General features: G+C 52.2%; 1 protein-coding gene across 1 annotated transcript; it reads right to left on the reverse strand.

Moving 5' to 3' along the window:
* Positions 1-662: 662 nt before the first annotated feature.
* On the reverse strand, positions 663-16934 carry LOC119095518 (protein obstructor-E). The gene is made up of 6 exons (XM_037218365.1): positions 16834-16934; positions 10231-10304; positions 9655-9787; positions 2245-2445; positions 1696-1903; positions 663-1196 (listed from the first exon to the last, which is right to left on the reverse strand). The coding sequence occupies exons 1-6, from the start codon at positions 16877-16879 to the stop codon at positions 1184-1186; spliced, it is 675 nt and encodes a 224-aa protein (XP_037074260.1). The 5' UTR covers positions 16880-16934; the 3' UTR covers positions 663-1183.
* Between the last annotated feature and the right edge of the window lie 4743 nt (positions 16935-21677).

Here is a 21677-nt window from a genome sequence, read left to right on the forward strand (position 1 = left end):
AGCATAGTGAGACGATCACCCGTGCAACTCCCACCTCTTGATATGTGGAACCAGAGGCAGGTGAAGCCGGCGCCCTGGGACTTTAGCACTTCTTCTGGATTGATGCTATGACAGCGTGCGGTGATGCCAGACAGTTTCACCCTCTCCTCGTGAAAGGTGGTGGGCGCGACTGCCGGCCTGGCCCCTAATCGCAGCCTTTATACGGCTGCACTATTGATTTCAGGCGCACAGTCGGCGTGATGTTCCGCGTGCCTGACCCAATCAGCAAATAGTGGCGCGCCTGTAATGCGATTCATAAAGTACAGCAGTGCGCGGTGGACCAGACTTGCGATATAGATGAGTTGGTTTCGTTCGCGATACGAATCGTGCTTGTTCTGTCGCGACACCAGAAGCGGAGGGAGAAAGGAGAAACCGCATGTTTGTAATAATTAATTCCTGCTGGGTGCGGTGGAGCTTGCACAGCAAATATGAAAAGTTGGCTTGTTCACATGCAGCCGGTATGCAACACGTAGGGTGTGTTTCAAAATCACACGCTCTGCTTCACTGTTGGAGCATTGACAAGTCTTGTTTCACCGTCACTCCGTGATAAAATGTTCAGCCCGTACTAAGCAGGCTTGCTGAGTTTGCCGTTTTCAAATTTCCGTTCTGAATAGGACGTTTGTTTTATACCAACGTGTATTACACCAGTTCATTATCACTTGAGTACACCTAAAAGCCAACCATCGTCACCAAGAACATTTTCCTTTACAGAAACAGACAGCTCCAAACCTGTGCTTCCACCGTTTTCAATAATGTACATGTATTGGTCTATTAGGCTGGAGCGGTGAAGCAGTCGAACCACCAGAATGACCGCAGTCGGCAAGGCCTGTGAAGGAGTGGAATTCATCTGCACGCATCCCGTCCTCCTGACCTGGCAGACAGCGTTTTTGATGGTCACGAGCTTCTATCAATGGTGACACCACCTAGACCTGCCATGCTGTACATCGCGGATTTTAATAACGCAGGACGCACGAGTATTTACGTCAAAACACCGGACCAGAGTTGAAACTAGCGCAGGACACAGCTGGCACGGTCGGATGTGGCCAGTGCTATAAGTTGATAGCACCCAGAGTCCCGTTTCCGGACGGTTTGCTGATCCAACCCCCAATCGTCCTGCTTCTAGAAGTGATCACTCCCTTGTGTTCTACTTGGCGTACCTGAAAACGATTGAACATGTTAAACGCCGGGTGTTGATAACTTCGGACACATTAGAAGAGCTTTGGTTAGTTGTGTGCTGAACAAGGTACCTGGTTCGTGCCGGCACCCAGAGAGCAACTTTCTAAGACGATGAGGTGCCAAATATTTCGATCTGAATGTTTTCATAGTCTTCTAATTTGCTCACCAAGTACCGCCTACAGAAAAAAAAACACACGGTGTACACAAAACATTGAAAATATTGACTGAGAACATCACATAACTGATGCTCGCGTCCAAAGAGAAATCGCCGAGACCCATTCGTTCAGCATTCATGACTCATTCAGAATCGAGACTCATTTCCAAACACTGGAAAAGCCTCACATCCCAACGCTGTGATCTCGGAAAGTACCGGACGCACTAAAACATTCCCCTCCCCCTCTCACCGTCTTACCCGCGGTCCTCCCCTTCTCACCCGCAGCCCTCTTCTCTTCTCACCCGCAGCCCTCTCCCCATTCTCACCCGCAGCCGGGCACCAGCTCGGCGTCGACGCAGGTGAGCGAGTTCTCGTCGACGGCCTTGCCCTCGCCGCACTTGGTGAGGCGCGGGTAATAGTTGATGCATGTGACCAGCCGGTCGCACTCGCCGGTGGCGAAGCGCGGGAAAGGTCCGAACCTCAGCGACGCAGAGCCAGCTGGGATCTTGTCGGGGCAGGAGTAGCCCACCAGCTCTGTTCGGGGTGGGGGGGGGGGGGTTTAGTCGCGGGACAGTTCCATGACCCAGCCGGCGTGGCGGCGGGCTCGGTGCATTTTACGACGTGTTCAAACGCTAGCTGGTGTGGTTATTGGTCAGCGTGATCGCTCCGCTGACATAATATAGTGGAGCGTGAAATTGCCAATGCATTCATAGTTTTATAGTTCGAAATGGTTTTCCCATCACTGCAAATTGGTCTGCTGCCGCTGCCGCATGAAAACCCCGAACAATGTCAGATAAAAACAGCGTACCGGTGCCAGCAAGCCCGTCTTTGTGCTGCCACCTATATCAAACAGCCTAGCTCGTGCTGCCACCTACGTTCAGCATCTCCGGGGGAGCACTCGGGCAGCAGGTCGGGCCAGTTGCAGGAGTGACTCCGCTCGTCGTAAGCCAGCCCCTCGGTGCACAGCTCTGGCTGCACCTCGCCGTACGCGCACTTGACGAAGTAGTCAGCGCACCCGTCGCCGGACGGGAACAGGCCGAAGCTGTAAGGGCAGGCGCCGTCGCGCGCGGCCGACACTGAAACGGAGGGTGGCGGGCTCAGCGTGGTTGGTGGCGCCCTCTCTGAGGACTGCTGCCTGCGACGAAACGGACGGGATGGCGGACCGTTGGAAAATGGTTTGCTGTCTTAAACCTATCATGTAAAAATAAACATTGTCATGCACGCATCTGTATGCAAACACTGACCGCAAACAGCCACTAAAAAATATAGCTGTCGTAAAATCAGAACACAAGGAGCATTGCGCACACATGCTTTAGCATTTTTCATGGGGATTGCCCGCAATCAGGCTTCTGTTTGGCAGGTCTGAGGAGCACTCCTCATTCTAATGTACTTCCCTCCGCTGATCTGCGCGCCTTTCATTTATAACTACGTAAGTCTGCCGATTCTGTATACACAACGCCAACACACCAGGAGAACTGGCGGGTAAATAACAATTTTTTGAAGCCTGTCGTTTTGTTGCCGAACACAGCTATGCTTTTTATAATCACCTTCTCCAAACACTCTAACCCTCCAGACTTAGTTTTTGCCGCTTCTGGCATGGAAGCCGTCCCTCCTGTCCACACACAAACGCCGACGCAGCACCATCTTTACTCCCGAACGAAAGCGCCGGGGGCCTCTCCGCCGTCTACCCCATCATGACCGGCCTGACACCGTGACCTCGGTCTCGGTGCTCGGGACCCCGGTCATCCGGGCAGCCTTGGCTCGCTCTCACCGCCCTATAACCGCCGACAGCGGCGAACGGTTCGCCGTCGTGCTCTCGTTCGGGTCACGCACGTCGCATTTGCCCCGCTTTGTTACTCGCTGCCTGGTCTCCGACACGACTCAGGTCGCATGTCAGTTGGGAGGGCTCGTGCATCGCCTTTCGTCTGCCACGAAAACAGGGCTCGTGCATCGCCATTCGTCTGCCGCGAAAACACCTGAGCAGTTAATAGCATCAACACAGGTTGTCTTTATCGTACAGTCCGATGCAGACCGGCTGGGAAGGGCACGTCCACAGTACGTACATTATGTTTGAAGAGCGCTCGATGTCTCGTGCCTCCCGCCGTCTGTCCCTCCGCAGCACTGTAACGACCGAGACAACCAGCTTCCTCCCGAAAACGAGTCGCGACTCAAGCACGTCCAGCTCCGTGCCAGAGCCGGTGTCCGCCAGTGCCCCACCCATCCGGGTCAGGCGTCGCTCCCCCCCCCCCCTTGAGCCGGCCCGGTTTCGTGCCCCTCCCCGCTCCGTCAGCGGCCGCCGCAGGTGAGGCCGGCCCGAGGTCGACCGCCAAGGCTTGTGCCGCACATTTCCGCTCCGCGGGGCCGGGCCGGGCCGTCTCGACCTCAAGGCCATGGGAAGGGCCACGCCCGGTCCAGTGCGTTGCTGGGGTAGCGGCCGGCGGTCCTCGGTTACGAACGGGGTCTCGGAGATCCGCGGTTACGAGCGCGGTCTGAGGGGCTCTTGGTAAAGGGCGGGGCCTCAGGGGCTCTTCGTCACGGCGAGGTCTCGGGAGCTCTTGGTCACGGGTGGGGTTTCAGGGGCTTTTGGTCACGGGCGAGCTCTCAGGGACTTTTGGTCACAGACGGGGTGGCAAGGGAGACCTTGGACACGGGCGGAATCCCAAAGGTTCTCTTTCAGCAACGGCTCTCAGGGGTCTTTAGTTACGGGAAAGATCCCAGAGGTCTCAGGCCAGCGGCGGCTCTCAGGGGCCCTGGGTCACAAACAGTCACGGGCCCGGGCCTCGGCCGTCCATGGCCAGGGAAAGTAAAGGGGTCCTTGGCAGGCAACGCGAACAAAAAGTAATTAATTCTACTGTCTGCTTTTTTGGCTGTCCTACATATGCAAGAGCAAGAACATAAGGCATGCTGTATGTGCATTAGCTACCATTAGCATTAGCTACATTGGGTGAAAGGCGCAGCATACAGCGACACCATTAGCGAGCATGGAATGGCTGGGATGGAGTGGAGTGGAGTGGAGTGCAGTGGACTGGAATGGAATGGAATGAAGCGGAGTGGAGTGGAGTGGAGTGGAGTGGAGGAGAGTGGAGTGCAAGGGGGCGCGTTTGACAGCTTACACCGTGGCGGCCAATTGTTACTGGCAAATGTTTATTGAGGATCAGGCAGGCACGATCGGAAGACCTACCAGCAGAAGCAGAAGGTCGGCCTGCCTGTCCTGCGCCCGTTCTTCACATGCCTGCCGTCTCGCTCCCCCCTCCTCGGGGAGCAGGTCCCGGGGTGGGTCGGAGGAGGCGGCTCCACACCGATCCCCCGTCGGACGGCATTCCATACCATGAGGCGGCGTTTGATCGGCCATAGACAAGGCATGGACCCAGCTAGGGACGGAGCCAGCCGAAGCTCCATGGGCGTAGCCACCGCCAGCTGGGGTTGGTGGGCCCGCGCCCCAGTAGCTTTCGGGTAGATGGAATGGGCGTAACCACCGCCAGCGGGCGTTCCATGGGCGTAACCACCGCCAGCTGGGGTTGGTGGGTCCGCGCCCCAGTAGCTTTCGGGTAGATGGAATTATGCTCATGGTTTAGCTAGACAAAATGGTTTCGAAATAGATATGCGCTCCAACTTTGGATTCTTGCCACGGCTTCTCAGCGTAATCACGTGCGAGCCTCTGATCTTGCCGCGGTCCGCAGAAACGTTGTGCCCCCTTGACCTCCGAAGTCTGAGAGTGTTTATTGAGAGCTAGAGTGCACCAGTGCGCGTTCTTCCCACAAACAGCGAGGCGGGGTAAGCCACTGATCTCTGGCACCGAAGGGGAGCGTCCACACCCCCTACTAATCTGGAGATGTCATTAGACTCGAACCAAGCAACGTTCTATGTACACATCGGCTATGCAGGCGGGTTAAGGAAGATCACAAGCGCTGCAATGCGCTTTGGTTGTGTACAGGGAAAACCACGGCGCCTCCGGAAAGGGGCGCCGTGGTTAAATTTACGGCTAAAAGAGTTCGATCTGGTTTGACGCCGTTAGCGTCAAACCGTGAAGAAAGTCAATCTTCCCAAACGTCACTGGGTTCGTCCGCACTGACCCCATCCGTGGCAACGTCGACACAAGCGACGGTAACGACGCAGGCGAATGCACATTCGAATGCCACGAAGCGACTCATGACTCATGACTCATGTCCGACTCATGAGCAATAGACAATCGGTCGAAAGCGATCAATGCCACCCTTGTCGAAGCCAGTCCCGAATACAAGACGCTTGGACCCGAACAGCGAGATACCGACCCATGGCAGACACACATGCGTTTAGGTCAAATCGTTGTGACCACTATCCACCTCAAAACATGTGGGTTTTTTAATGATTTGATGGTTCCATTCGATTCACTAAGGCCGTAAAGCGTTTTAAGTTGATCCATTCGGGATTCATTGAAATTACCACGGCCAAATAACCATGCTCCCATGCCGGGCAGAAAACGATGCAAATGTGTGAAATTAGCGCAGAGGCGCTGCGTCAGTGAACGGCTGCCTGCTGAACTATCGTGTGAAGGTTCGAATTTCTAAGGCATTGACCAGGCACAATATTATAAGTTCGCAAAGGTTTCCGGTTGTGTGACACTTTGGCATCATCTGCAGTGCGATAATTCACGTCAACAACGTAATGATTGTAATAAAATGATGGCTGAAACCGTTCACCGCTGATATCAACTGGCTCATCACATGCCACAAGGAGCTTTATTGATGCTAAATAGTAAATATTGCTGTTAACCCCATATTTCGTGGCGTTGCATGAAAAGAAGAGGTCGAATATTACGGCCCTCGCCTGCTCCACCTGTCTTCATCACCCCGAGTGTTACCGCTCGGAGCAATACCTTTGCAGTCTATCGCGCCGACCACGGCGGAAAAACCGCAACAAAGCGGGCAACTAGTCCTGGAGCCAGACCGTCACGACCGCGGGTCGTGCCATGGCTGGCTCATGGCGCCGCCAGTCAGTCAGGCCCCACGCCGGGCTCAGCCCACTGACGGCGGGCGGCGCGGCCGTTTGTGACTGCGGCCGAGACTCGGGGGGCCACTGTTCATCTTGATTAAGTTGCCAGCGCGTGAGTCGATTGACCCAGCGCTTGAGATGGCCATTTCGCTCTCGTGCTCCAATCACGAAGCCGGTCCGGCCGCAGGCGCCGCACGATCAGCCCCCAGTACGGGTCCCCTGCCTAAGCACGAGACGGCGCCGGTGCTGCAGGGCTGGGGCCCACCCGCGGGCGTGCGGTCAACTTTTCCGAAGCGGCGGCATCGGGGAGGTGGGATCAGCGAGGCGGTCGGAGCCGGCTCGAGCGTGCAGCGCTGGAATGTCAAGTCCGCTTACCGCCACATGGCATCCGTTATTTACTCGTGGAACTGAAACGAAGCACTCATGCCTCGGCATGGCGGATGTGACGAGAGCGCGGGCTTACGGCTCGGCGACGTGGGACAGCTTGTACGTTATCGCTTCTCGTCATTAGCTTGCTATGAGATGAAGCTGCAGACTGTCCTTGGATCGCAGGGCGTACGACCCAAATGAATCGCACGGCTGCTATGCCGTCAAACCTGTTCACGTCGGATGCTGCTGACCCGTCCACGGCAGCTCGTTGTCTAGGTCTTGCACAACGGGGAGGTTGTTCTCGTCTCATGCCTGCAGCCTTCGGACTTAAAGGCCTGTTCAAGGCTTCAGGCTTACACATGGACCTGTTGTATAGCACGCAAGTATTTAGAAGGATAAAAAAAGCCGGCCTGAACGCTCGTCTGATGTTATGCTGTCCGTTAGGAATATTTCTTCATGTCGCATTCCTCATCAGGATTATGCATAGTAGTCATCAAGTCAGTTCTTACGTAGCCTGGAATTGTATGTGTGCGTTAGTTTATTGTTTCTCGCACAATAGGATTCCGGCACCTATACTTGGCCGAACTTTAGCGTAATCCACGAGCTGCAAATGACAATGTCCATGTTTGGGTAACGATATCTCATTTCTGATCACAATACCTACATGCTCTGTAAAAGACGGGCAGATTTTGTGATGCTCATTCACGGAATTTTGCCATTCGATGTCCAGAGGGGAGTGCATTGCCATTCAAAACGTTATAAAAGTTTTTTTTAATACCTCAAGAAGGTTACCGGTGGAGACGATGGGACAAGCATTTATTTGAACCTCTCTCCTGCCCCCCCCCCCCCCCCCCCACATATATGAGTCTCACACAGCGAGCGTTCGCGACTTTGATTAATCGGTTACTGCTTGATGTGATGACCTTACGTGTACCTTAGATGACCTTATCGTACTTAATGTAATGTGTACCATTAGAACCTCCTTAAACATACTAATAACTTTCGACAGAAGTTTTAATCCAACTACACTGCGCAGCAATTTGTCAACGCAAAAATGATAGGACTAACAACCAGCCCAGTTCCTTTGGCAAAGGCGTAACAGACAACATTGATAACGACGTAATTTAGGAACAGCCTCTCTCATCTCTCTCTCGCTCTCTCTCTCCTCCTCCTCTCTCTCTCTCTCCTCTCTCTCTCTCTCTCTCCGTCTCTCTCTCTCTCTCTCTCCTCTCCTCCTCTCTCTCTCTCTCTCTCTTCTCCGTCTCTCTCTCTCCTCCTCTTCATCCTCTCCCCTCTCTCTCTCTCAGTCTCTCTCCTCTCTCTCTTCTCTCTCTCTCTCTCTCTCTCTCTCTCTCTCTCTCTCTCTCTCTCTCTCTCTCTCTCTCCTCTCTCTCCTCTCTCTCTCTCTCTCTCTCTCTCTCTCTTTCCCTCTAAAACGCATGTACGTTAAAACACCTCGATATGCGCGCAACAAGCGATCACAGCTAATTTAAATTGTACATTTAGACAATTTTTATGGTATTACACTTCTTTGAATGAAATAACATTCTTTATTAAACCTCTTAAGAATTTTCCCGGCTATTCCATTTGATCAGAATGCACTCAGACCTCTTGTGACCTAATGCAAGGCACACATATACAACGTATTCACTCACATGGGTTTAAAATTACACCTGCCCTACCCAGCCCAAATCAGCGTTTCACACAAATGCATAAGGCACTATACACAGCCATTCATTTCTTGAAAGAGCTCCCCAAGTATCAAGGTGTTATAGAATCTGCTTATCATTCACATTTGTTCCATACGAAAACAGTCATCTTAAGACCTCTCACTGTAAGATAAAAGCAAATTTTTCAAGTTTAGCTGCAGTGGGCATTGAAGACTAGTTATCGTTGGCTGGTTTTCATCTTATAAGATGCGTTATAAATCAAAGTTGTGAGCAATGGGCACATCGTTCAGCACGTTAACACTTTGGCGACATTCCTGCAAAGTGGCAGGATTTATATCGTGTCGCATCTGAATATGTCAAACTGTGGAATGTATTTAACCGATGAAAGTTTAAAGGCATGTCAGTGAATACATGAGGTGTGTGTGCATGCATTAGCCTAGTGCCAGTTTAAATATATGAGAGAAAAATGCAGTTGTACAAAAAAGTTTCGAATAACCCTCGCAAAGAAGCGACGATTTAATCCATTGCTTTTGCATCATGAGGATAAATGCATAGGGATGAAGTGCAAATACTAGCAAGTCATCAAATATATCAAACTACATGAAGTCATATTTTGGTAGCTGCATCCTGTTAGTTTATGTGCGCAGTACGTAAACAACGTTAAGGATTTGCTGTTTTTGTAATCTATTTTTCTCGAACGCGTTTGATTAATAATGACGCCATCCACTGTTGTGCGCTAAAGGTTAAAAAGGGGTCTGGCCCGATTAAATACTTATTGGTTGTATCAACAAGCATTTCAACATTCATGCATTGCTACGCACGGGATATAAGTAAACATAGACAATACATGACTTGGGATATATCAGCAGCACATTGGAGACGTCTCTTTCATGTCCTAGGGGGAAAAGAAACTTATAGAGTATCATAGTGAGTTAATGTTTCTTGCACAAACATCATGCTCCTTGCACCAGTGCATGGTGTGCATAGGGGTACAGCCCCGAGGGAGCCTGGGTCACCTTACGTCAGGTATTTTACCATAGACTCGACCAAAAGCCCAAAATGGGCGTGGTGCATAACCATCGAACTCCGCCCCCACCCCACACCGCCCTTAAGAAAATCCTAACAGCGTCCCCGTCAGGACAAAACACGTTACAAGCAGCTCCGGCTTCATACGCCTGAGTTGCGCAAAAGGGAGCGTTACTCCTCGACTCCTCTTAAAATGTATAGTGCAAGTCGTAATCCTGCGACTATCTCCGTAGCAGGAGGCGTACTCACGTTCGAACGGCCGATCTCCGCACTCGACCCGCCAGAAGTAGTCGCAGTTGTCGTGAACGGCGCCGATTCCCGAGAAGAGCAGACCGTTCTCGCAGCGTTCCTGGGTGAGCGTGCCGTTGGCGCACTTGAAGTACTGAAACGAGCCCGCCACGGCGGTCAGGACAGTCGCGCAGCCTCTGAGACATCGGAGCAGCCCTGTGGTCTCTGAGAGCTAGGACAGGCCTGCGGCCTCTGATACATCGGACAGGCCTGCGATCTCTGAGACACAGGGAAATCTCTGCCGTCTCCACGTATCACATCAGCGCGCAGATACTCGAAATGCAAGTATTTATACAATTCATCTCCACGAGCTAAAGCCAACCATGATGCAAAACACTCCAAGTTTCATGCATTCTCGTTCCAGGGGGTCAAGACTGATGCCTCGGAAAAGCGAGCCGATTACGGCTGCGATCAATCCAGTCATTTCCTCAGCCGCAAATAAAGGAATCTGGCCCCGTCAGCGATGCCAGAGAGGCAATATGCCAGAGAGATAGCTTCCCGTCGGTCATGCACCGGCTGACGCCGAGGGTCACTCACGCTGTCGCAGCTGTACGGATCCGGGTAGGTCTGCAGACCCTCTGAGTACTCGCAGCTGGTGATCTGGCCGGCAGCTGGAGACAAGGACAGATGGTGGGTCAGAGACTTCCTGGCCTTGGCTGATGAAAGGAGGGCACGGCCCCATTCAAGGGGCAAGCTGAGCCGTCTGGCAACGCTGGCTGAGCCGTCTGGCAACACGGGCTGAGCCGTCTGACAACGCTGGCTGAGCCGTCTGGCAACACGGGCTGAGCCATGTGGCAACACGGCTGAGCCGTGTGGCAACACGGGCTGAGCCATGTGGCAACAAGAGCTGAGCCGTCTGACAACACGGACTGAGCCGTGAGGCACCACAGTGCAGGGGAGCAAACACCGCCCTTGGTATCCCGATCAATGCCTCTGCATGAGCGGATTCCAGGCAGCAAGACGACACAAGCTCATCCCGATGCCTGATCCCCGTACTTGTATAACCGTTGAGGCACATGATCTGCAGGCTATTATGCATGCAATAATTATGGTGTGCATGTGGTGTACAAACATTTTGCACCCTTTTTAAGACGTCACGTAGTCGATATCACGCCCGTTATTCAGAGTGGGTTGACCGTTGCTAAAGCGAGTAACTGTTGTTTCGGTAACGTTATTCTGTGATGACCCCCGGCTGGAGCTGGGCACGGCAGCCTCTATGCAGGAGAGTCCGAGTGTCAGCGTTACTCTGCCATGGCCACCGGTGGCGACACGGCTCTGCACGTTCTCATGAGGCGCGGCTTGAATGCCGGCCGGTTCAACAGTGCCAGACATCGGCCCGATCAAGGCCCTGCGGCCAGATGAATGAAACATGAGCAAGAGAGGTTGTGGTGGTCAGAGCATCGTTCCAGCGTCGCAACATTATGCTGCAGTATGTGCGGAACAAAGACAGTGGCGGATATTGCTGATAGAAGCGGCACCTTGCGATTCTGCGCACGCTTGTTCACGATGTCTACGAAGCGGTTCATTACAACCGAAAACTGGCGGCGTGTGAATTTTGAGCCGGAAATTTGGTTTATAGACACAGGCCAGGCTAAATGTGCTTTTGATCTGATTGTCAACCCAGAGACGCGGTCTGTTTTCGTTGGCGTGGAGACGAACTGTCCTTCCTTACAACTCAATAACGGCTCGCATTGCACGGTTTCTCAGGTCATTAATGAGCATGCAGCCACGGAATAAAATTTGCAGCTATCTCCTATGTAGGCTGTGATTAGCAACAATCACTGAGCAGCCCACACAGTCATGCAAGCTTAACACGGCAATTGGCACAGTTTCGGGCAAGTGTAAGCTGTCTGCCTTGTGGGCGTGTTGCAATGAAAATCCGACCACCCAAACGATCTGGAATGTAAACGTCTACCGGCGTGATTTATTAGTTTCTTCCACCGTCTTGGGTGGGATAAGCAAAAGCTTTGTATATGAGTTTACAGCACGTCCAGTCCTGGTATGAAACAACATGTTGAGACACTTTCCAACACTGCTGGTTCCCTGATGCAGTCCAAAGCCCAAAACGTAAGCCAAAAGCTCCTCTCAGCACTGCAGTGTTGTAAGCGTGCAACTGTATGGGTTAAGGATCGGGCCTGGTCATGGTTTACATCGGCGCCTCACGCTGCAGTATTAAATTGTTCATCAGCTGACATCGTTAAGACTTCAGACATCAATAATCAGAGAACAGGAATATCTAAGGGACATCTTCTCGTCTTAACTTCAGCATAAAATAATTGTGATAACAACAGAAGACGTCGTTCAAACATCGGTCTGTCACACTGATGGCACGATACTGACACATCGAGGCCATCCCGACGAATTAGCCAGCGATGGCCGTTTCAAGGTGGAGTTTTTGCGTGCTGTTTGGCGGTTGGTCGACATGGCGGCTGGATATGACGTCTTAATACAATAAGAATAAGACATGAAGTTCAACTTTACCCTAGGCCCAGTCACGGTGTGGTCAGACATACAGGCACAGAATTATGCGGAATGCTCTCTAATCATATCGTTTCTTTCACCCATATCGTTTCATTCCCATCACCCAACTTGACCTGTGCTATATCGGCTTCTTTTCCACCATCGTGTGCGTTGTCTCAGTCAGTTCCACGCCTTCTCTCCATTCCATATCGCGGCGGTCTCCCGTTGCCCCGATTGTCAGCGGATGGAATGTTGGAATGTTTGTTCGGACTACCGTCGTCGTCTGATGTGCTCACATGGACACAACGTTTCGGGCAGGTATTCTCCGACCGTTGTCAGGTATTATTGAGCCGCGAAAAGGACTGAACGGCGCTTGGCCCTTACCCATGCAGGCGTTACAACCCAAATTTTGTCATGGGCATTGTTGTGATTCGAACCGGGCGTTCTAATTAGCAGTCCAGCGCTTGACCACTGAGATAACCGCAAAGGAGATCCAGTGGTAAAGGGCTGGACTCATGTTCAGAAGACCTCGGTTCGAATCCCAGCAATGCCAAGTAGACGATTTCGGCTGTGACGCGTGTGTGACTGACCGCCAAGCACAATCCAGCCGTTTTCGGGACTCACTGGGACCTGACAACGGCCGGAGAGTTGACTGGTTGAAACGTTGGGTACCTACTAACACGCGAGACTATGACCGTAGTCCGAACAGTTATTCCATCCGTGGCGCCGACGCCTCGCCCCAACCATTCCGTAAAACACTAACCAAATGTCCCTCTTTCCCTACTGGCTACCGCATCCGCCAACGGCCGTGGCCGAGACGCCCGCACCCTCACGGTCCTCACATCCGCCCCGTCCCTGCCAGCCGTGGCCGCCCCATATGCGGTGGCGGTCGGTGGCGGTGGCGGTGGCGGCCGCCGCGCTGGCCTGCCGTGGGTCCTCAAGGTCGCGATGACGTCTGGAGAGCGCCCGCGCCGTCCGCGGGCGTCGCCTGGCGCCGCCACTTTCACTTCTAACGGGCCGGCCGACCCCGCCCGACGCCGCTCGTAGCACGGGGAGAGGGTACAGCTCTGCCTGCTTTGGTGGAAGCAAGGTGCGCGGCGGGGTGGAAAAACGGACCGCTCGCGCTCATCTTGCTCCCAGTTTTTCGCCTCGCTCTTTCTCCCAGGCACGGAGCACGGTTCCTTCAATACTTCGTAGGCTCACCTTCCTCCGATATTCATCTTTTAGGATTATCGTGTAGAGCAACGTGCCCATTGGATTGCAGGCGAGCATCGGTCCCCCACGACGGACAATTTCCCAGTAGTCCAACTTAGCACAAGCACGGTAGCAATGGATCAAAATCCGTTTGCGTCTCCTCCTCTCCGCCGTCTTGGAGGTGTCTGTGTCACTGACCCGGCCACCGTGGCAGCGCAGGAGAGAAAGGAGAGCGGAATGAAAGGCTGCGCTGTGTGCGGTAGACCGATAAATGCTGCGACCCAGTTTCCCCTCACTGAACGCAGACCGAGAGGAGCTGTGCAAGAACGTGAGCGTTCCTCCCCAACGACTTTATCTAGACATATGATTGCTGTGCAGCGCTAGATACCGCGCTGCGCTCTTCGATGTCATCTTTAGGACTTTTTGATCCCTTCGCAGGAGCAGCAGAGATCCGTTAAGCCGCCGGGCAGGCTCGAGTCAGCGTCCATCGCCCCCTCCCCTTCCCCCCACGAGTGCGCGACGACTAAGAGCCACTCGCAACGTGCGATTGGGAATCGGGACAGGCACCTTGCAGAGGCGGATCCGGGGTCAGAACTTAGGGGAGATTAACTTGCAGAGGCGGATCCAGCGTCGAAACCTAGGGGAGTCCAACTTTAGAGAACGGTACAAGTTCCCTCAGGGCTGGGCCTACGGGAACGGATGGGGAGGTGCTGCATATCACGAGATAGGGCTGGGGGAGGCGTTACATACCTGAGGGTGCTGCCGTATGTGGAGGGGGGGGGGGGGGGAGCGCCCTCAGATCTGCCCGCCGTACTGCTGCCCCGTGCTCGCCGCTCAACACGAGCAGTTCAAGGCTGTGCTGGCACGGGGCCGGCGGCCGCCCTTCGCAGCTGTGCCCCACGAGCTTTCGGCGCGCTCAATATTCACAGTGTCTGGCGTCCATGAACGTGCCAGTGAACACAGGCGTCAAGGAAGGCTACCGCCCGGGGAAACACTACGGCTATACTACTGATGGGGTGATGAGATGGCTAGCGTGATAATGTTGGGACCGTATGTCTTGGCTACAAACACAATCGGTCACTGTCATGATAAGGCAGCACTGGGACCAGACGGCTCGTTTTGTATGCAGCCCACCAGGGTAAGTACGCTGTACTGGTAAACGAGAACCATAAAATCCGACGAGTGCGCAAGATGGAACTGTCAAGCAAGCGCGGCAAATTGCCTAGCAGTAGGTGCGGGCCTACACTTCTAACGGTTGAGGACGATTGCTTGATTGCAGGATTGCTACGCGCAAACGTCACTTTGTTGAGCGTTTATTACAAAATGTTCAACGACGTTAGACGGAGATATGCGAAAGTAGATCATATCACAAATACCAGATCTCTGCATGATCCAATCAGCCAAATTGCCACTCGAACAGCTCGAAGAAACGCTCCAGCATGGGTGGAACGTTTGCGCTATTGAGGGAAACTGCATCCTATTTCGTTGTATTCATGAAAAGCTTGCTCCTTCGACCCGCGTTCCTACCAACAGGCATCTTTATAAAACAAAAGTAAAAGTTAAAACTCATCGCAAGTTGCGCATTCAAATCTAAAACATTGTAGAAAAGTGGGCGCATATAGCCAAGCAGCTCTCAAAACCTAATAACTGACCAGCAAACTCTAAAAGCCAAGTAACTAACCAACTAACTAGCAGAAATGTGTACGCACAGCGCTCAGCTTCCACTGGGCCGCCCATGGTGGCAGCAAGCGTGCGGCCGCCGCTGTACGTTACCGTACGAATTAGGCACACCTCTGCGACGGATTAGCTGCAGCAATCCCACAAACCGGAGGCCGCGGCCATAGGACGCTCAATGTACAGCGAGATTGGCAGCCGGCGCTCTGTTGCAACAGGTCTCCGCCGTTGCTTACACGGCTTGCATTCCTTGGAGTCGCTAGTGGCAATTGTGCCTCAAGTGGTGGTTGCAGATCCGGGAGGATAAAATGTGGGATGGGGAGCCACCAAGAGGCGGAGAATGCAATACTGGAGCCTTTAATTTAAAAAATGAAATTGACGCGCGGAACAGATATTCACAAGCACATGTACTAGAAAGTAAACCGTAGTCAGCCGCATCATACACTAAAAAATTGCGTGAGGGGCATCAAACCAAAAAATATATCCCAAGCAAATATATGCCTCCAAACCAGTAGGCAGGGCTCAAAATTTTACCTAAAAATGTTATAGCATGCCACAGTTTGGTGACTTCCTAGCACGACGTGAGGTAACTTCTATTGTTTCAGTGTTTTTATTTGTATGTGACGAACACGGCCATTGGAGCATCCACATCGCTTGCATGTATCTTGATGCATGTCGAAAATTACATAAGCAGGGAGAGGGCGGGCCCCTAATGCCCTTGTGCTTTATGGGCGCGGTACTGGCCATTATTTTATGGCAGTGCTCTTGTTTACAGCGCTACGAACAATGACAAGGTAAAAGTGACCAAATTTGAGATGCCTGAGGTTTTCAGCTTCATTGGGCCAAAAAGTTGTGTTTTACTCAAGTTTCTATACCTTCTAGAAACGAAATTCGACAAACTTCTTAGTACTGCCATCCCTTTGTTCAACTCTCTTAATTTTCAATCAATGTCTTTAATTTCCTGACATATCGGGTATACAACTGAATTCCCAAAATTAAGCACATTTCCATTAATACATGGAAGTATGACTCAACACGCCCCATCTGCTCTGATTCCATGCCACCCTGCAGCACGGCATAGCTTGCCATGCAGCTGGCCGGCAGCACCGCAGCACCGCCGGATCACCTCAGCGGCAGCTATTCGGCAGCGCTGCCGCACCGCCGGATCTCCCCAGCACGCCGGGGAGATTGACGCGCGAAAGGCAGCACCACCGCGGGAGTCGGCCGCGAGCCGGGTCTCGCACGAGCGCGCGCGGCCGCGTGACGGGCGCCCGGTGCGGTGGTGGGGATTGCGACAGCGCTGGGGACGGGGGCGGGCGGGCTCGTTGGCCCGAGACGGGACGGCTTGCGAGCTGAGGATGCAGGGGAGACGGTGCCATGGAGAGCCTCGGGGCCGGCCGCGATGGTCGGGGGATGGGCGGTGGGTGGTTAATGAGGTGTGGATGTGTGCCCCACGCGACCTTCCAGGGTACGTCATGGGTGATCCCTTGCTTTACTCTACGTGCGGGGAATCAGACAGTCGCTCAATGCTATTGATAAAGAGAAAATATAAAATTCACGACTATTTTCGGTCAACACGGGAGCCGCTACACGCTACCGGATGGCGATGAGCTCCCACTTCAGCACTTGCCATCGTCGACGACGACAATTTCCCATCAGATGGGTCCCTGGGCCATCAGCTCGCGTGAGCAGCACCAACTCAAACCCACGCAGGCGCGCAATATCGCGCCGGTCCGTCTTCGACTGCCCTGAGCCGAGCGGGCGGTTCCTCTGCGCCGCCTCGGCGGCGGGGCCGCGCGAGCCCGGACTCACCAGAGGCCAGCAGGGCGGGAAGCACGATCACCAGTCGGAGAGCCATGGTGCGGCGGAGTTGAGCGCAGGGAGGAGACTGGCGCCCGGCTCTGGCAGCGGCAGCCTCCAAGGGCGCGCCTCCGCCGGCCGCCCGCGGCCACCACGTGACCGCCGTCGCGGCCAGGTATCGGGGTCACGTGGCGGCCGGGATCGCACGCTGGAGAGAGGGCGGGGAGTGCACCGGGACCATGGAGAGGGCCTCCCGTCGCCGCCCGTGGCAGCGCCGAGCCCGTGGCCGCGCCCAGGCGTCGCCGAGTTTTTTCCAACAGGGGCGAGCAGGTATGTGGTCCCAAGCAGATCTGGCCGTCCACCCCAATCCCTCTCAACGAAAATGCTCTGATTTTGCCCACTTTTAAGAAGGGCCTTTAAGTTGGGTATATACTTGGTCAAACCTCTTGTTTGTCTGGTGGGGCCCCCAGTCTCTCCAAACGAGACTTCGTATTGAGCTGGATGGTCTTGTTGCGTTTTCATGGGGCCTCCTGTGAGTCGCATGGGGCCTCCTTTGAATCGTTGAGGCCTCCTGCCGGTTTATAGCCTAATAACCTGTGGTATGGGCCTTCTAGAATCTCCTATGGGAAAATATTGTCGCCTGGAATATAAAGTCGTCGCTTTCAGTGGCGTACTTTGGATTAGGCAGAATGTATTGTTTAAAATCACTCGGCGCCTCTGGTCGACGTAGTTGAACCTTCTAAAATTGCAACGGGCGAAAGAAAGATACACTCCTTGGCAAATAACAACAGACGCCTGCTCCGCCCCCCCCCCCCCCCTCCCCCACCCGCCTCGCCCCCTGGTGGCGCTACCTCTGCCCGCTGCAACCAAACCGTTGTATTCTGCTGCCATGAATGACTTTGTTGTGGTTTTTAATTGTCACTGCCTACATTAAGGTAACCAATGCAAGGATGATGAACGCGTACATTGCAATGTTCTGTCGACTGCCACTGGCAGTTGGACAGTTAGAGCTGCCACTTTTAATCCCGCAGGCCTGCAAGGCGCCGCCAAAAAAGTGCACAGTGGTGTCAAAATTGTTAGCATGCTTATCTCAGCTTAGCATGGTATGCACTCTCAATGACAAGCATGATTTTGACCATGCACATAAAAACGTGATGAATGACAGAAGTGACTGATTGAACATGATGACAAGCATGATGACTGACTGACAGCAAGCACTAGTGAGTAGGCACTTGATCGAACATAGCATGTCTGAGTTGGTAATGACCAAACATGTGTTCTGATTAAACGTTCCGGGTTGAAGTTAAGACGCTATGCAACCTTCTTAAACCGGCGGCATTCAACATTTGTTCTAGCTATATTTTCTCATGTGCCATATTCAGCGACTTAATAATGTCTCTCCCAAAACCTAGACATAATATACCCAACTGGGTATTCAGATCAGGGTGTCAATCTTCGTCTACCACCACGCCCTGAAATGAGCCTGAAGCCTTCAACCTCTCCAGTTTGTTTGAGGTAATGAACGCGCACCAGCATAATGCTCTTTACTTTTGCTCTTTTACTTTTGTTTTTCATGCGTCATCATCGTTGGTACCTTTGTGCTGTTGCATTTGATGTTTGTGTTTCATTCTTACACCTATTACAAAACATTTTTCGTACTTGGTTTACTGGAAGCTTTCGTCATAATTCGAGCATGTCACCTACCGCCATCTGCTTAAAAGCAATATGAAAAAAGTCGCAATCTTAAGCCCACCACGGGCAATTCCCTCTCATGACAAGGACTAAGCTAAATGAACATGAAGTTCTTTAGCTTCTATTCTGCTCTCAGCAGTGACAGCGTGGAGGCATTCTGGCGTACGTAATACATGAAACAGGCATTTTTCCAACGGTGCGCAATGGATGTAGTGAAGAGGTAAACCAATATGCCGCCTCCATTTTTGTTTACCGGTATCTCAAACGCTGGACAAAATCGAGCTTATAAGCATAACACAGCGCAAAAATTGTCCCCTTCCTCGCTCCGGATAGCGTACGCCAGCTGAACCTAGCATTCCTACCGACCTTACACCGAAAATGATTGCTCTGTCACCCCCGGATGTGACTCTCAAGTTCGTGAAGGTAAGAAACCGACCTCGCATTGACTAAAGAATATGCAGGCTCTACAAAGTTCAGTGAGGTATGTTACCTCGGGCAACAGCTTTTAGCCTGCATTGCCATTCTCCGTAGCAAGCTGGTATGGTTACCCAGGTTCATATCTACATATTGCGTGATGGACAATAGTCATATACATCTGGCAGTTTAGTGTTGTGTGCACCCCATATTTTGGCTCAGCTCATAAAAAAATATTTGTAGGGTAGAGTGTAGCTTGGCGTGTAAGCAAAAGACTGGCTAGGCACATTCCATATATTTCTTTTTTGACAAATATGTAGCTTTTGGCTAGGCCAGAGGCTGACTGAGCCCACTGAATACATTTTTTTGTGTGAATAAATTTTGTGTACGTTATTAAATGAGCATGCTTTTCTGGCTATTCGTTGTTGCTGAACATTTGTCATGTTAATATATAATGTATGGGATTGGGCCTATAGAAATGTGTATAGTATGAGAAAAGAAGCAAATAAAGTTAGGTTTGCGGGCTTAAATATTTTTCTGGAACATTTTCACGCCGGGCGGGCAGGATTTTTATCAAGAAGTGGCAGCTCTACGCCGTATAGTATCAAGAAGTGGCAGCTCTACGCCGTGGGATTTTCTCCTGTTCCACAGCCTGAAAGCGTTGACGTTTACATGAGCTTCGTGTCTATTGTGCATGACATTTTGTATTGCATTTGGTTACATGGCCGTTAGGTGTTTACTCTTCCAGAAAATAAGAACTCCATTTGTTGTACAAAGTAAAAAAAGTGATACACTCAAGGGAGTGTACAGTTTTTCCAAAGGGAATGGAATCCGTGCTTTCAGTAGAATGAGTTACATGTAATTTACAGCGAATTCAAAGCTACTAAGTGTCATTTAATCACTTACTTTATGAATTATTAACGTAAGAACTTGCGAATCATTAACATAACGAATTATTAACCATATTCTTCATTAAATTTCAAAAAATTAAACAACGCGCTATTAACGTAAGAACAGGTAAGGATGGTGGAACGACCACTTCAGTACACAATGTCTGTTGGCCAAAGCTTTAATCTGAAGCATTATTTTGTTCACACCAGGCTATTCTCAGGTCATCTGTAATACCCCTGTACTGACAACAGTATGTCGAACATATCTCACCCCATAAATCAGTTTTACGAGAACAGCAATGCGGTCGCATTTAACCTTCAATGTGGATAATCGCTCTATTGAACAAGTTAGGGTCATAGCTCCGCTTTCACAGAAAGACCTCAACCATTCCCATAAAACAGCTATTTTTCCGACCCTGCGGAAAGCAATGCTTCCACAACATCCATTAGGGAAGACATCGAGGTATTCCTTCGCATGTCGCAGGCTGCGTCGGCTGACCGTATTCCCAGACGGCCAGACTGTTTCCTGCGCCATTTCCAACCAGCCCGTTATGGCGGTCAAGCCGAGGGCGGCCGGACGGTAACCCCGCCCGAGCGTGGAAGCCTGACCAGTGCATACCTTCCAGTTTCGCCACCGAGTCGTGAGAAGCCGCCAGCCCCGCCCGCGCGGGTCAAGGCGCCTGACGTCACGAGGTCACTGTGACGTCACCAGGTGCCTACAGTCGGCACGGGTCGGTCATTCGTCCAGGTGTGCATCTCGCGGCAGATTGATAGATCTCGTGAGCTCACCTGTTGCCCCTCCATTCATTGATTCATTCGTGATCTCCCTCCCCCACTTCGGTCCACCTGGCGTTAGACACGGCCCGGGTTGGGGCAGCGAGGGGCGAGGGCAAAGTGGCCTTGTAGGGTACTATCTTGATTCAGCTGGAGAACGAGTGAATTGGTGATCTGGATTGGAAGTTGAGTTGCACTTTTGGGCTAATTTAGCAATAACGCGATTCATCCATGATTTTCTTAACTAATATGGCGATCAAAAACTCGAAGCAGGCCGAACTTATCAAAGATGCTTCAACCTATCAAGCAAGTTATCTCTGCAAAGAAGCAAAACACCACTCATTTTACGACATCCCACTTAGAATTAAGTAAGTTGATAAATGCTTTTGAGAGGAACATTATACATGCGAATAAGGCAGTACTAATAGCCTTATTCCTCACAGAAAAAACAAAACAGGAGAATGGACAGACAGATACATTGGTATTTCAGCTACATACTTTTATCGAAACGAATATCATTATTTGACCATCGATATCTTTATCGAAGCGAATATCGGCGGTGGAAAGCTGATATTCGTTTCAGTAAAAAAACGTAGCCAAAATATGAATGCACCTATCTCCCAATTATTCCGGTTATTCCACGAGGAATAAAGCCATTAGTACTGTTTTATTTGTCCCGCTAGAACACATCAAGTAGGCCTCCCCAGAGCCCTGGCCGCGTGCTTCCGAACAGGCTCTCCCCAGCGGTTTTCGCCTCCGAGCAGCCTCTCCCCAGCAGCTGAAGCGGGCACACAGACAGTCGCTACAATCTGATCCAGCGCGACGAGTCGTCGGCGTCTGCTGAAGGCTTTACAGCTTCGATACCGATCAGACTGTCTGTCACCGGGCAGGCGGCTCCCACGGAACACACCCGTCACCCTTGGCCAGCGCAGGGGCGGAGCCAGCGGCTCCGGCGGGAAGGCGGTTCCCATGGACTACACCCGTCATCCTTGGCCAGGTGCAGGGGCGGAGCCAGAGGTTCCGGCTCCGGCGGACAGGCGGCTCCCGCGACACACAGCCGCCGCTCTTGGCCAGGCACAGGGGCGG

This window comes from Pollicipes pollicipes, unplaced genomic scaffold (genome assembly GCF_011947565.3).
Source record: "Pollicipes pollicipes isolate AB1234 unplaced genomic scaffold, Ppol_2.1 Scaffold_4219;HRSCAF=4965_pilon_pilon_pilon, whole genome shotgun sequence".
In the NCBI taxonomy this organism is placed as follows: Eukaryota; Metazoa; Arthropoda; class Thecostraca; order Pollicipedomorpha; family Pollicipedidae; genus Pollicipes; species Pollicipes pollicipes.

What these genes read in the sequence shown, in the direction of transcription:
- LOC119095518 (XM_037218365.1), bottom strand. Translation starts at nt 16,879, where the DNA reads ATGGCTCTCCGACTGGTGATCGTGCTTCCCGCCCTGCTGGCCTCTG. An exon ending in TCCCGCCCTGCTGGCCTCTG is followed by an intron (nt 10,305 to 16,833) that starts GTGAGTCCGGGC and finishes CCTTGTCTCCAG; the next exon opens with CTGCCGGCCAGATCACCAGC. An exon ending in ATCCGTACAGCTGCGACAGC is followed by an intron (nt 9,788 to 10,230) that starts GTGAGTGACCCT and finishes GGCTCGTTTCAG; the next exon opens with TACTTCAAGTGCGCCAACGG.